The following is a 14,774-nucleotide window of genomic DNA, read 5'->3' as shown; positions in this document are numbered from 1 at the left end:
CTTGGACTGATTAGACGTTGATGGTCAAGGGTCTAAGGTCAAGGTCACTGTGACTTTGTCTGTCTTGTTCTTGTTAACACGATATCTCAAAAACACCTTGAGGGACTTTCTTAAAATTTGGCACAAGAGTCTACTTAGACTCAGAAGCTGGTGGTCAGAGGTCAAAGGTCAAGGGCACTGCAACCTCACAAAACCAGAGGGACTCTATAGCTCCCCCCAGAGCTCCAACTGGCTAAAGAGAGGGTGGGAGCTATCTGCCAATATACTCCTTGCTTTCCTCCTTGTCCTTTCTGTAAAGCGTTGGGTGAAGGGCTTTTGTGGGATGCCACCTATTTTACTTGCCATTGTCCCAGTCCTACAGAGTTCTTTCTTGGATGTACAGTTAAGTTGACCAAACCAGGCAGGAAGGTGAAAAGTTAAAACACTCTCAACCAAAATCTGCCAGACATCCTTTGTGCAGCCGCAGTTCTCAGACAATGTGCATTAAAGATTCTACATCACAGCAACTTCAAAATTAGAGAAGAAACAGCACTCACAGACTTAGCTGAGGTGCTGTCGCTATTAACTATCAAAATGAATGAAAACATATTGGTGTGGTCGAATCTGTGACATCGCATTTTTGGTTTACTTCATCTTATACTTCACTTTGTTTAACTCAGACCTGTTGTCCTTGTTCATGGAAACTTTTTTTGTCCCACCTTGTGGTCCTGGTGGAGCCCAGAAGATGATCAAACTTGACAATCCAGAGGAAGTAACACTGTGACAAGGTTTCCATTGGCGAACATGTGGAAGGATAATTTGCACAATGCACTAATCCATGTAAAAACAAGATGGCAGCCATCTCTGCCAAGTCAGTCTGCAGCCGATCCTGACACAAAAATGGACAAGGTCCAAAACCTGATCAGGTTTAATGGTTGAAACTTGTTTAGTTATGATTAATAATGTGTGTAGTTTGATATGGCAACATATCTGACCAATTTTAGCAACAGGAACAAGATAAGACGCTGTTAATTCGGAAGGACTCATTTAAGGACACTGGGAATTTGTTATCGTTGACAATGTTTAGTTTTTATACTTATCTGGTCCTACTGATCCCAGATAGCTAGGAGAAATTAAAAATGTACACCAAACAAAAGTCTCAGGAGGATATTCAACTCTAAAAATCTAAAAACAACATGATAGGCAAGTATATTCCATGTTTCACTGAATCCACAGACACTGTAGCCACGTTTAGGCCTTCACCCGTTCAGTAAAGCTATATTTGACCAGTCCTGGACTCTGTAAGTGCTCCTCTCAGACTGACTCTAAGTAAGTCTAACTTCTCAGATGTGTCTCCCTCCCTGTCTTCCTGCAGCCGCTGACCCACACTGTGATGGGAGAAGAGCCCAGGCAAAATGATCAGATGAGTCAACGCCATCAACTCTGGCATATAAGTTAGTTATTCCTACGATTAATTAGAAGCAAAAGGAAAAAAAAACTTGGCTCTAATTTCACCATCGGCCTGTTTGGATCCGACCGTGAGCAAGAGCGATGACGGAAGCAGCGACCTACTGACGTCTCAGGCCCTGATCGAATCTGATGGCCCCTCGTGCTCCATGAGAAACATCCAGGTGTATAAAACGGGGGCAGAGCTGAAGGCGAACAGAAAGAGAGTCAGGAGCCATCGAATAAACAGAGTGGAGATACAGCAGCGGCTCGAGAGATCAGGACTTTGGACAGCGCAGCAGGCGGAACAAAACGCAGACAACTTACTTTAGAGCACATGTAAGATTTTATATTTGTATAGAAATATATTTTAAAGTTTCTTTGAGATAGTGGGCTCTCGGTGGTCTCCGTGTTTGGTTATCCTGAACTTGTGTGGGGTTTTTTTCTTTCTTTTTTTGCGCGCTCCGGTCAGGTTTTGGATTCATCTTTCCAAATGACAGAAAATGTAGTTTTACGTCGAATAAACTGCTCGTTGTAATCTTTGCAGCAGAGGGTCGACACATTAAATAGTGGTTGCAATAGAACTGCAGCATCCCCGCTGCGTAATGAGAAGGTTTTGCTCGCTGTTATCTGCGCTGTGCGTAATTACGCATTGGATTCCACTGAGTTCTTTTTCTTTACCCAGCCAAAAAATGCCACCAACCGAGAGATTTGACAAAATCATACTAGCAGTTCATCGTGGCTAAAATACTCGTTTGTATTGTTCCTTTTCAGTTGACAAGAAGTGGCTTGAGTAGTGGAAACTAAAATTTGAACGGATAAATGATCTCTAATTGGTACAAGCTAAAAATGCACAGAGGAGGATTTTTACATTTCCACAATCAAATTTACTCAGATTACTTTTTAGGAGGATAGGAAGGCATTTTTGCAGTGAACTCTTGAGGATCAGGACGTTTCTGTGAGTAGAAGCTCAACATATTACATCTGGCTTATGGAGGCAAAAAAAGTTGGAACGTCTCCGCGATATACCAAGACCTTTTGTCCTCGCCAGTCGTGCGTAATTACGCATTGGATTCCGCTGCTTTCTTTTTGTCTCTCCTCTGACAGAATTCGGCATTAGACTACATGAGTGTTTTATTTAATATCAATGTCCAAACGGATCATCGTGGCTCAACTAATCATATTTCTTATCTTTTCCTCGAGGAGTCAATCACTTATTTACGACTTGACTCTTAATTTAAGATTAGAGGACTAGGCTAGAGGACAGTGTGTGATCTTTTCCGTCGGGTTTCTGGTGGGAAATAGCTTGGTATTCTCGTTGTGTTAAGGTTAGAGGGACAATAACTCATTACCGTTTCCATCCTCAGGTGTAAAGCAATGTTACAAAGGACCGGCCCCCAGCTGCTTTTCCTTATAGCCCTGTGCAGTGTGTTGTACTCCCGGACTTTGAGTCTGCCATACACATCCATGAGGTAAGAAAAACCTGTGTTCTTTCCAACCGAAGCTACTTAGAAGAAAAAAATACCAAGGGCTGTATTATTAGACCTGTGGATGTAGTGTGATGTGATGGGGTTTGTCTCCGGACTCAGGTTCATTCATCCAAAGAGCAAACGCGCTGCTCGCTTTATACCATTATTAGTATGATTATAACTAATACACCCTCCGAGGTGGAGCTGGTGCGCGTCAATTCTGTATTTTTTGCAGTCTTATATGGTGTTTTAGTGCATCAAATGTAACCATATTTTAATGTAACTGTCCCGTGATCCCGTGCAGACCGACGAGACACGCAGACGGTCTGTTCACCAGCGGATACAGCAAACTCCTCGGACAGCTCTCAGCGCGGAGGTACCTGGAATCTCTGATCGGCAAGCGGGTCAAGTAGGTGACCTCCCCATCTTTTTTAATAGTCTCTTTTTATAGAGAGAAAATTCGGGTTTAGTTATCTAGGTCATTTATTTGTGTGTGTGTGTGTGTGTGGGGGGGGGGGGGGGTTAATAATCAAACTTTGCAAATGGGATTACTTGATAGCGTTTTCTCAGTCATGACAGCCAGGACCAGGAGTGTAGGCTGTACAGACTGCTGACCTATTTTTATTATTATAACCATGACGCATTGAAAACTAGAGATCAAAAGTTTATTTAAACCTGGTTTAAAATGTATGATGCTGATACAGAAGCCAACATCAGCCCCTTCCTGACTCACAGTTGTTTTTTTAAGAAGGAAATATGAGGCTATATGTTCAGTCTATATCAACGTCGTGATGTGAGACTAGATATCGTCTTAGAGTTTGGATATTGTGATATCGTAAGTGCTGTCTTTTCCTGGGTTTAGAGGCTGCGTGACAGTTAAGTGATGTAATTTTCTGAACTGATCAGACTGTTCTAGCTGATTTTATTTGTCTTTACCCACTTACTCATTATCATCATTAGCCTACTCATGATAATCAAAAATAATATAGTGTAAATATTTTGTGATAACACCAATACCCAACCCAAAAAATACCATCACAATATCAGTATGGAGGTATTAGGTAAAAATATATTGTGATGTTTGATTCTCTCCGTGTCTGCCAGTCCTACAAGGATGTTAATATATCTCATTATTGTCGCTTCAACACCAAAGCAGCAATGACTTCTTGTAGTGGACAGTTAAAAAGTTGACATAAAAAGTAGAAAATATGTGTAGATAAAATGCAAATGGCTGTAGGAGTCTGAAGTTCCAGCATGTTACCCTGAAATAGTTGCGAAATCTCTCCTCAGAGTACAACAGACTGTCCATTTCAGTGTTCTTTAAAAATATCAGGGCTTCTCTGACACAGAAGTTAACTCACAAAAACACAAAAAAAGAAATGTGTGGTTTAGTTATGAAGGGAGAAAATGACTGTGCATTCCCTCTATCCTTTTAGGATTTTGGCATTTAAAACACATAACTTTAAATGTGCTTGAAAGCCATAACAAAAAGGTTAGGTTCTTGATGATTCGAATGTTAAGAAGTGTATTTTTCTGTCCCAAATTTCATCAATGACTTTCATAAATCCCTTTAGTTCCAGAATCAAGTGAAATATAGATGAAATTACATGAAAGTGTCATAAATTATGTTGATATTTAATCTCAAAACCCCAAATTATAATTTCTACATCTGTGGAAACGTTTTGGAAAAAGTGAAAATACATCTTCATTTCATTATTTAATGTAGGGGGGTTAATTTTTGTTATAATGTTGACAGTTTAACACCAGAAGACCTCCTGACATTTGCAATGAAAAGACCCAACCTGCTTGATGATGCATTTTGTAATGACTAAACATTTTAAAGGTTAATTTATGCCATACCGCTTAATTACATGTTTGTTCTACAGCCAGGAGGGATTCACACACACACACACACACACACACACACACACACACACAAAGAGAAGAAAGACGCCATGAATCACTGCACTGATTTTGCATGGAGACCTGCTGCCCTCTTAACTGCAGTGAAGCTCTGACACCTTCATTCTTCTCTTTGTTTGCTTCGTGATGTCTCTCCTGTCCAGTGACGAGCTGATGGAGGAGCCAGTGAAGCGCCACTCAGACGCCATCTTCACAGACAACTACAGCCGCTTCCGCAAACAGATGGCCGTCAAAAAGTACCTGAACTCAGTCTTAACAGGAAAGAGAAGGTAGGCGTCAGCCAGTCCTCCCTACACTCTTTGTTTGATTCTCTGAATGTAACATAAATAACAGGATGACTCACTGAAAGCAGCTCAGCCCATACCGTCTTATTTTAGTCTAACCTGAATCTCTTGAGCTCAGTTTTTTAGGTTATGGGATGTTATTTTGTACAAACGTATGTTTAAAAATAACCGTCTGTAGCCAGATAAGAACATGAAGTGCTGTTTTTTAAAGGTATAATGTGAAGCCTCAGTCTAGACTTCCCACTGGCAGCCATCTTGGCACTCACTGGTGTCACGATATTTTGTTAAGCAAAAAAGTAACTTATTATTTAAATCTTTAATCATTTTAATGGAATTCTGTATTGATCATGGAGTTTCTTTTGAGCCCGTTTGCATGGCTGTGGTCATTAAGAAAAACACTAGCGGAGACTAACCAACAAAGAATGAACAATTTGAATGATAAAATGAGCCTTGTATGCAGCTTTTTAAACCCGGTACTGTAGTCAGTGTGCATGAATGTGCAGTGCATGAGTAAAGCAAAATCTGCTGACTTGTATGCAAATATATTTGCTTTATAAAGTTCATTTCATGGTTTAAGAACCCAGCCAGCTACTGTGACCTAAACACAAAAAAATTATAAATACTGACTTATTCTTCAACATACAAGTCTGCAGCTTTCACAACAGTTTTCGTTTCTTCAGCATTTTCTCCCAGGTTTGATTTTCTGATAAAGTAGCATGTGAATGAAACACCGTTTAGCAGCAGCATGGATCACCATATGAACACAGCACAGTCATTAGTGTAAAAAGGCAAAAATCTCTGACCCCTCTAATCAGCTGGACCAAGATCAAATATCCACATCTGCTTCTGTGTTTGCATGTTCTCCCTGTGTCAGTGTGGGTTTTCTCTGGGTACTCAGAGTCCAAAAAACAGTCCAAAGACATGCAGGTTAATTGGTGACTCTAAATTGTCCGTAGGTGTGAATGTGAGTGTGAATGGTTGTCTGTCTCTATGTGTCAGCCCTGAGATAGTCTGGTGACCTGTCCAGGGTGCACCCCGTTTCTCGCCCAATGTCCGCTGGGACAGGGCTGGATATTTCTTGGTTGTGTGTTTGAATTTACCTTATTATGAAAGAAATTTTATGGAATAAAACTAATCATATGTTTTGATTTTCCACACACAGCCTAGAAGATCCTGGAACCAGCGACCTGGAGGAGTCCAGGGACGAACCCAACACCTTCCCGGAGAGCTACGATGACATCAACGTAGATCACCTCCTAAACAACTTTAATCTGGTAGGAACTCACACACAAATGTTTGCACTGTGATACATTAGCCCTTGAATTGCATAATGTGTTGACCAAATCTATAAACGAGTAAATACAAGCAAAGAAAGATGATTAAATATATTACTTAAATCAGATTGTCAGTTTTCAGTTCACTAACCCTTGTCTCTGTACATTTCCTCCTCTCTCCTGTTTTTCTGCAGCCACTTTGAGGAGGGGCCCGTGCTCGAGTGAATACCTCAAGTCATCCTCATGAAACCGCCCATTCCAAAACCAACACAGTATTAATCCAAAGGACATTTGAAAGTCAAATCAGCCAATGATGATGTGTTCTCCAGCGTGGTTATCTATCTACTCACCCACACAGTACATGTTTACACTGTATATATACAGCATATATATATATACAATACTATATATACACTCTTTGGGCCGCACTGAGCAACATGCGTGTCCACGTGCAGTTTGAGCAATCAGTGTTTGAAAATGGCAACTGGCAACAAACAGAAGTACCACATTTGCTTTCTTTCTGAGATCGCGGTTGTTCCATTCACTTTCAATGAAGCCATTTCTCTCCCAGTAACTTTAAAAGAACCAATGTCTCATTAAATTTAAGTGAAATTTGTCCGATTAACTTTCAGTCAGACATTTGAGCCACTGAATGTCAATAGAACAGCATTCACTTTCAGGACCTTTCCCATTGATTTTCAGTGGTTCTCATGAATTTTCACCCATAAAAAAAGTTCCATTGACTTTCAGTGGAGAACATTTCCAAGTCATCTTCAGTGGAACCCCAGCACCATTGGCTTTCAGAGGAATCACTGCCTTGCAGAAATTAAAGCGGAGCAAACTGTACTATTAACGTCAACTAAATAATGTGTGTATTTACTTTTAATAGCAAAATACGTGTATATGATGGAATTCAATAGTAACTTTTTGATTCAAGATCATGCCTAACTTTTAAATGGAGCCACTGGCCTATTAAATTTCAGTAGAATTTGTCCCATCAACTTTCATTTAAACATTTCACCTATTGAACGTCAATGGAACGGCATTTACTTTCAGTGGAGTAACTTTTCCATTGATGTTCAGTGGATCTGTTGTGACTGTCATTTGTCCAATTAACTTTGAATGGAACATCTGTGTGACTGAATTGAGACTGACTCAAGTCATCGACCAATATTTCCATTAACTTTCAATGGAGAACTTGTACGATTAATCTTCAATGGTACACTGACACCGTTCGCTTTTTGTTAAAGATAACTGTTATTCTATTAACATTCAATGGAAATATTCTTCCTTGGTTTTATTTATTTATTTTGTTTTCAGTGTATGTATTATCCCATTAGCTTCCTGTGAAACATTGTCTAATTGACTTTAATGGAACATCTCTCTCATTGTATTATGATAACATTTTATTAACCAAAAGTTCCATAAACTTTCAATAGAGAACTCAAGCACCATTGGCTTTCAGTGGATTCACTGCTTCGTAAAAGTTATATTAATCCATTAACCTTTAATAGAACAAACATAAAAATACAATGAAACATGATTTTGTTTTATTAGGACGATAACTTTCCATAGCTTTATTGTTCTATCACACATAGGACAATAAATGTGACAAGTTTAAACATCTGTTGTGTTAAAATAAACAGTGGTCTCATTAATCTTTAATGGTGCCGTCATGATCAAAGTGCTGACTGAAATGTTTCAGAGAATCCAAGCGTCATTTGATGATAAAAAGGAGATACAGGATGAAGAGGAAGAGGAACACACTTTGAATGGACACAGATGCATATAATCACTTTATACTATTCAATATGTAGAGCAAAGACATTATAACTGAGCATAGACCTGCCTTTAGTGCATATAGTGATGTACACCACTCAAAAAATAAAAGATATTGTTTTATTTTTCAAAGCTGAGTCTTTTTGTCTGGCTGATTGTTTGACAGTTTGGGTTTTTAAAACTTTATAGATGTGGAATTTAAGCCGCTGATGGTTGATGTTTTGTGCTTTTGATAGTTTTTATTCATGAAAGCTTTCAAAGACTCTTCAGGATTGGGTGTTTCCCTAAAATTAGATTATCGTTGGGTGAAAAACAGCATTTAAACTGTTGTGAGACACTAAACCTCTCCACTGAGATTTATTTTTAAGCGTTCAGTAGCCGTTTAAGGAGCCTGCCAGTTCCAATATTATACAAACCCACTGACTGCAATGTATGATCATTTGAATTTTAGTAACTCATACACACGTTTGCAGATACCTACATACAATGCCTATAAAAAGTATTCACCCCCCTCTTGGATGTTTCACCCTTTATACATGAAATTAATACAATTTGGCTTTTTTCTTGTCAAGAATTTGCAAAAAAACCTCTTTAATATCAAAGTGAAAACAGATTTTTACAAAATAATGTCAGTTAATTAAAAATATATAATGATTGCATACATATTCACCCCCTTCAGGTCAGTATTTAGTAGATGCACCTTTGGCTGCAATCACAGCACTGAGTCTGTGTGGATATGTCTCAATCAAGCATCAGCAATTTTTCTCCGTTCTTCCTTGCAAAACAGCTCACGCTCCATCAGGTTCCTCGAGGATCAGGCGTGAACAGCTCTTTTTAAGTCCAGCCACAAATTCTCAATTGGACCGAGATCTGGACTTTGACTTGGCCACTCCAGAACATTCACCTTGTTGTCTTTGAACCATTTCCGTGTAGCTTTTGCTGTATGCTGGGGGTCGTTGTCTTGCTGGAAAATAAATCTTCTCCCAAGTCATAGTTCTCTTGCAGACTGAGTCAGATTAATCTCCAGGATTTGGCGATATTTTTCTGCATCCATGTTCTCCTCTACCTTTACAAGCCTTCCAGGGCATGCTGCTGAGAGGCATCTCCAGAGCATGATGCTGCCACCATCCTTCCTTCACGGTGGAGATGGTGCGTTTGTGGTGATGTGAAGCGTTTGGTGTTCACCAAACATAGCATCTAGTCTGATGGCCAAAAAGCTCAATTTTTGTCTCATCAGACAAACTGACCTTGGAGTCTCCCACATGCCTTTGGGCGAATTCCAGGCATATTTCACATGAGCTTTTTTCAACAGTGGCTTTCGCTTTGCCACTCTCCCATATAGCTTCGACCGGTGAGGAACCCGGGCAACAGTTGTATGTACAGTCTCTCCCATCTGAACCACTGAAGCTTTCAACTCTTTCACAGTGGTTGTAGGTGTCTTGGTGGCCTCCCTCACCAGTCCTCTTCTTGCCCGGGTCACTTAGTTTGTGAGGACAGCCAGCTCTAGGCAGATTGTGCCATACTCCTTCCATTTCTTTATGATGGATTTAACTGAACTCCGTGGGATGTCCAGTGAGTTGGAAATCTTTAAGTAGCCATCTTCTGACTTGTACTTTTCAGTGGTCCTTTCTCTGAGTTGCTTGGAGTGTTCTTTTGTCTTCATGTTGCAATTGTAGCAGGAATACTGATGAACCAGAGACTGGACCTCCCACACACAGATGTTTTTATACTACAATCACTTCACACGCTTCAACTGCACTCAGGCGATCACCATTTCACTAATCGTGACACTGCTGGCATCAACTATTAGGTCAGTCACAATATATATTAATTAACTGACATTAGTTTTTAAAAATCTGTTTTCACTTTTTTTTCAAATTCTTGTCAAAAAGCCAATTTGTATTGACCATGATTTCATGTATAAAAGCAACAAAAGGGGAAAACATCTAAGGGCGGTGAATACTTTTTATGGGCATTGTACATCATAGAGCCTTTAAAGGATAACTTCGGGGGTATTTTTCAACCTGGGCCCTATTTCCCCGTGTGTATGTGTGCGTATGATTCATAGGTACAGCTCATTCTAAAATTGGTTCAGTATTGAGGGAGGCGGATGCAGCCGGCAGCCACAAAATGAGCTAAAACGGTAAGAGGGGCAAATGCGTCCCGTACAAGTTTGCACATTAAAAGTGCTTTTTTTCGCCACTGACCGGTTCAGATCGGCAGTGCTATGAGTGGAGTCAGCTGTCAGTCAGTGTTGGAGCAGAGAGGGGGAGGGCTGCCCCGCTGGATACTGTAAGTGAGTATGTGTGTATGAAGCGTGTGTTTTTTCGCCACTGACCGGTTCAGATCGCCAGTGCTATCTCTCTAAATAGCATACTAACTTAGCCTTTCCCTTACCTCTGGGCTGTGTGATGTCACGAGCTTTGCTCCACTGTGTCTGTAGCTCTCTCTACTCGTGGGACAGCCGTTTTCTTGAGGAAGAGGTGTTTCGGGATTGGATGTCTTCTCTTCTTTGGCTGGCAGTAGTCATCTTGGGAGAAGTGAGCACTGCAGACCCGATGGTCTGCAAGGCGCAGTGTCTGGACAGGAGTGTTAGCATCCATTTGTAGCACAACTAGCCACAACTTCAGCATCTCGCCGTCCGACAAAGGCAGCCTATGAAAGCCGCCCGGGGTGTTGCGCGACATCCTGTTCTTCCAAGCACAAACACGAACCATTGGTTTCAATCGATGCAGTAAAACTCTCAGCTGTACTCTGGGACACACAGCGTCACTCTGAGCGGTGCTCAGCATGTCTCCTCTGTTTTCTTCCGGCAACAAGCAAAGCTCTCGCGAGATGACGTCACAGCCCAGAGGTAAGGGAAACGCTTAGTATGCTATTTACAGAGATAGCACTGGCGATCTGAACCAGTCAGTGGTGAAAAAAAGCACTTTTAATGCGCAAACTTATACGGGATGCATTTGCCCCCATATCTACCTCGCGGCTGTTGGCTGCATCCACCTCCCTCAATACTGAACCAATTTTAAAACGAGTTGTATCTATGAATCATACGCACACATACACATGGGGAAACAGGGCCCAGGTTGAAAAATACCGAAGTTGTCCTTTAAGGGAACAGGCAATTTCTCAAGTTTGAGATGTCACATCACTTCCCTGAACCACTGAGTCCAGCTCAGTGGATGAGGATTCTTCCAGTGGAGAAGGACATGTAACCTCCGTGCTAATGAATTGACAAATTTCATTACTTTGAGTTTCGATCCAGCAGTTTTTAAAAGGTTTTAAAACAAACATTGCTGTCCCCGTACAGCTAATCTGGATGCCTGAAAGAAAAAGTCATAAACATGATCATGTAGACGGATGTGACATGTTCACACATATGTGCAATGCAGCAAGCAACCTTTACTTCTTCCCTATGGGTGTCAGCTGATGGATGTTAAGTTTAGTGACACTGACGTGAGAACACAGCGTACACCCCGAGTGTGTTTCTTCATTCATTCATTCATCTTCTAACCGCTTCATCCTCTTGAGGGTCGCGGGGGGGGCTGGAGCCTATCCCAGCTGACATCGGGCGAGAGGCAGGGTACACCCTGGACAGGTCACCAGACTATCACAGGGCTGACACATAGAGACAGACAACCATTCACGCTCACATTCACACCTACGGACAATTTAGAGTTATCAGTTAACCCAGTCCCCAATCTGCATGTCTTTGGACTGTGGGAGGAAGCCGGAGTGCCCGGAGAGAACCCACGCTGACACGGGGAGAGCATGCAAACTCTGCACAGAAGGGCTCCCACGCCCGGGATCGAACCGGCAACCCTCTTGCTATGAGGTGAGAGTGCTAACCACCACACCACTGTGCCGCCCCGAGTGTGTTTCTTTTCTCTTAAAATGCCTCCTTCCATCTTTTCGGCATATAAACTAATTTAAGTGCTGATGTCTTGCCAGCTGTCCCAGTAAAGCAGGTTTTAGATCTCATGGGAAGCTTTGTCCGAGTATCGCATCATATCCATAAACAGACTGACTACATGACAGCCATTACTGACAATAAAATATATTTTTCAGTATGTGTCTGATCATATCGGAAAACTATTGAAATACTATTGAAAATGATTGCAAAAGCAGTGTATGTAGCCGCACATGCTTCATCTCTCTTATGACCGTCTCTTCATTTATTGCACTGTCATGATGTTTCCAATCCAGAGACAATGAAGATTTAAGTAAAATTTTTTTGTGATGGGTTTTTGGAGGGAAATGTGAAGGGTAGAAGAAGAAAAGGAAACACAACTGGAGGACTGAAAGGAGAGCACAATAACTTCAGCACCATGGACAGCGACACTCCGCCAGCAGTTTGATTTTGGCTCAGTTTTTTCACAGTTTTCACCCTCAAACATTTTCTTCTGTTCAATCAATTGTTATGAGGTTCATCTCTTAAATGTCTGCCTCAGTTAAAAACTTAAAAAGTGCAAGATTTTCTGAAAGACTCCCAGAAATCAAATGAGTGATAATGTCTCAGCTCAGGCAGGTCTGGAGATGACACAGGCATGTCAAACCTGCTGAATTCAAAGGGAAGCTCGAGTCACCTGGGAAGTGAAGCGGAAGGTGATTGGAGCAAGGCTATGATATGATGTGCTGCCTCTTCAGAACAAGCGACACAAGGACGTGATCGCAACCAGAAACAAAGATGGACAGATTAGCCAGCAGTCAGCCCTGCCCTGCAGCTCGTACCATCTCTCTGTGTGTCGTCAGGATGTCAGTCCAGAGTGTGTTGTTTTTCTGTTTCAAAATTTTGAACTGTTCACACCAAAATCAAAAATAAATGCTGTTTATCAGTCTAGATTTCTTTTGGTGTGAGTTGCTGAGTGTTGGAGATATCTGCTGTAAAGATGTCTGCCTTCTCTCCAGTATAATGGAACTAGATGTCACTCAGCTTGTGGTGCTCAAAGCACCAAAAAGAATCCATCTGAAAAACTCAACAGCAATGTCTCTTTCTAGAAATCATGACTCGGTTACTCGCTTACTATTTTCTTTCACCACGCACAAAGAAGTGTGCAATAGTTCAGCTAACACCTCACCTAACACCACTGAGCTACCTAACATTACAGTTCAGCTGCGGGGGACGCCATTAATGTTTACATTTTGTGCTGTCACAAGCACGAGTCTCTCGTCCATGAGTAGATGCACACTTCATTCTGCATGGTGACATGAGTGAAAGAAAATAGTTCCCACATTTAACTGCCCACAACAAGGTCTGTGGATTATCTTGAGTGACCAGGTTTCTGAAAAGAAACTTTGCTGTTGAGCATTTCTTACACCATAGCAGTAGAGTGATAAAAAGCACTACAGGTAAGAGGAAAAAAAGGTCATTTTGATTGGCTGAACTGTCACATTAAGTACTAAAAAAAACAATGGGTAAACTATGGCAGAAATTTGGTTCAATAATAGTTAGGATTGGGCAAATGAACATGGTCAGCTATGAGTTAGGATCGAGGAAACTTAAGAAACAAAAACCAGTACTGTTATTGTTATAAGTTGGAAACTGAAATGAGTCATTCCAGTTAAACAATAAGTCTGGTGTTTTCTTTATTTCTTTAACAAATCCCATGAAAAGATCAAGTATAACTGGGTGACATGTTTCTTTATTACTGTGAATAACAACACTGTAGTTTATAGTTTTAACCCCATAAACTCCCTTACCTTAGTAACTCATTAGTGCACCAAATGTGTGTTAATCCTTGACTGAAAATAGCCCCCAACCAACAGCTGTTATGGTAAAAAGTACATAAATATAGTACAGATTCCTGAGGCTCAGGACAATAGACTCTATAGTATTAATGGATGGTGCTGTGATCTTTGCAGACTCCTGTTCTGAAGCCTCTAGTCTGGCATTTTGTTCGGCCTGACCTTGGGTTTTTGGAGCCAGAAGTGACCATGTTTGGACAAGAGGGTGAAGCTTTGGAGGAGCGAGGGGTGGATCTGACTCACAGATTGTGGTGACACCTCACAGACAGCCTGTCACTCAAAGCAGCCACATCCTTAATCATGCTTAACTTTAAGCCTTCATAAAATGTAATAAAAAGACAGTTTTTGTACAGTGCTGTAAACATGCTTATTTCTGCTGTAAATTTGGAAATTTCAGCATGAAGGTTTATGGCAGCTGACTTGCTTTTAGTGTCAGTCTCAAGTGGCCATGTGAGGAACTGTGATTTCTGACACTTCTGTCTTCACTTTTCAGCCCTGGAGGTTTCCGCTTGCTTGGGACGGAGTGCACAGACAGGATAGGGAAGTCGAGAATTTTTGTAATGGGATTTGTTGACAAGAACAAAAATACTGAATATTTCCAGCCTTGTCTTGAAAAAATTAGTCAGCAGTGACCCTAGGCTTTGCTTCAGTACAAAATGATTTGGTACAAAACAACTGATACAATAAGGTTATCTGACAAACAAAATGAAGCCCAGGTTTTGACTCTACCGTGTTGTCTGTGATTACCACCTCCGTACTGCTGACTGCACACATTCTCTGAGGTACAGCTGTGTTTATAGCAACATGGATGAACATATATACATTTCATTATTATAGCTTTCAGATTTAATGTAATATTACACCTTTAATTCCTGTTC

General features: G+C 41.0%; 1 protein-coding gene across 1 annotated transcript; it reads left to right on the top strand.

Annotated features, from left to right (window-relative positions):
* Positions 1-1,648: 1,648 nt before the first annotated feature.
* LOC125903303 (vasoactive intestinal peptide) lies at positions 1,649-8,268 on the top strand. Its single transcript, XM_049600137.1, has 6 exons — positions 1,649-1,764; positions 2,793-2,897; positions 3,199-3,303; positions 4,961-5,086; positions 6,264-6,375; positions 6,570-8,268. Coding segments are annotated over exons 1-6 (459 nt in total). The 5' UTR covers positions 1,649-1,762; the 3' UTR covers positions 6,579-8,268.
* The last annotated feature ends 6,506 nt before the right edge of the window (positions 8,269-14,774 follow it).

The sequence above is a fragment of the Epinephelus fuscoguttatus genome, linkage group LG16 (assembly GCF_011397635.1).
Source record: "Epinephelus fuscoguttatus linkage group LG16, E.fuscoguttatus.final_Chr_v1".
Taxonomy (NCBI): Eukaryota; Metazoa; Chordata; class Actinopteri; order Perciformes; family Serranidae; genus Epinephelus; species Epinephelus fuscoguttatus.
The sequence above is the reverse complement of the archived record's forward strand: the minus strand, read 5'-3'. Positions and strand labels throughout refer to the sequence as shown.

What these genes read in the sequence shown, in the direction of transcription:
- LOC125903303 (XM_049600137.1), top strand. An exon ending in CTGCCATACACATCCATGAG is followed by an intron (nt 2,898 to 3,198) that starts GTAAGAAAAACC and finishes GATCCCGTGCAG; the next exon opens with ACCGACGAGACACGCAGACG. An exon ending in CTGATCGGCAAGCGGGTCAA is followed by an intron (nt 3,304 to 4,960) that starts GTAGGTGACCTC and finishes TCTCCTGTCCAG; the next exon opens with TGACGAGCTGATGGAGGAGC.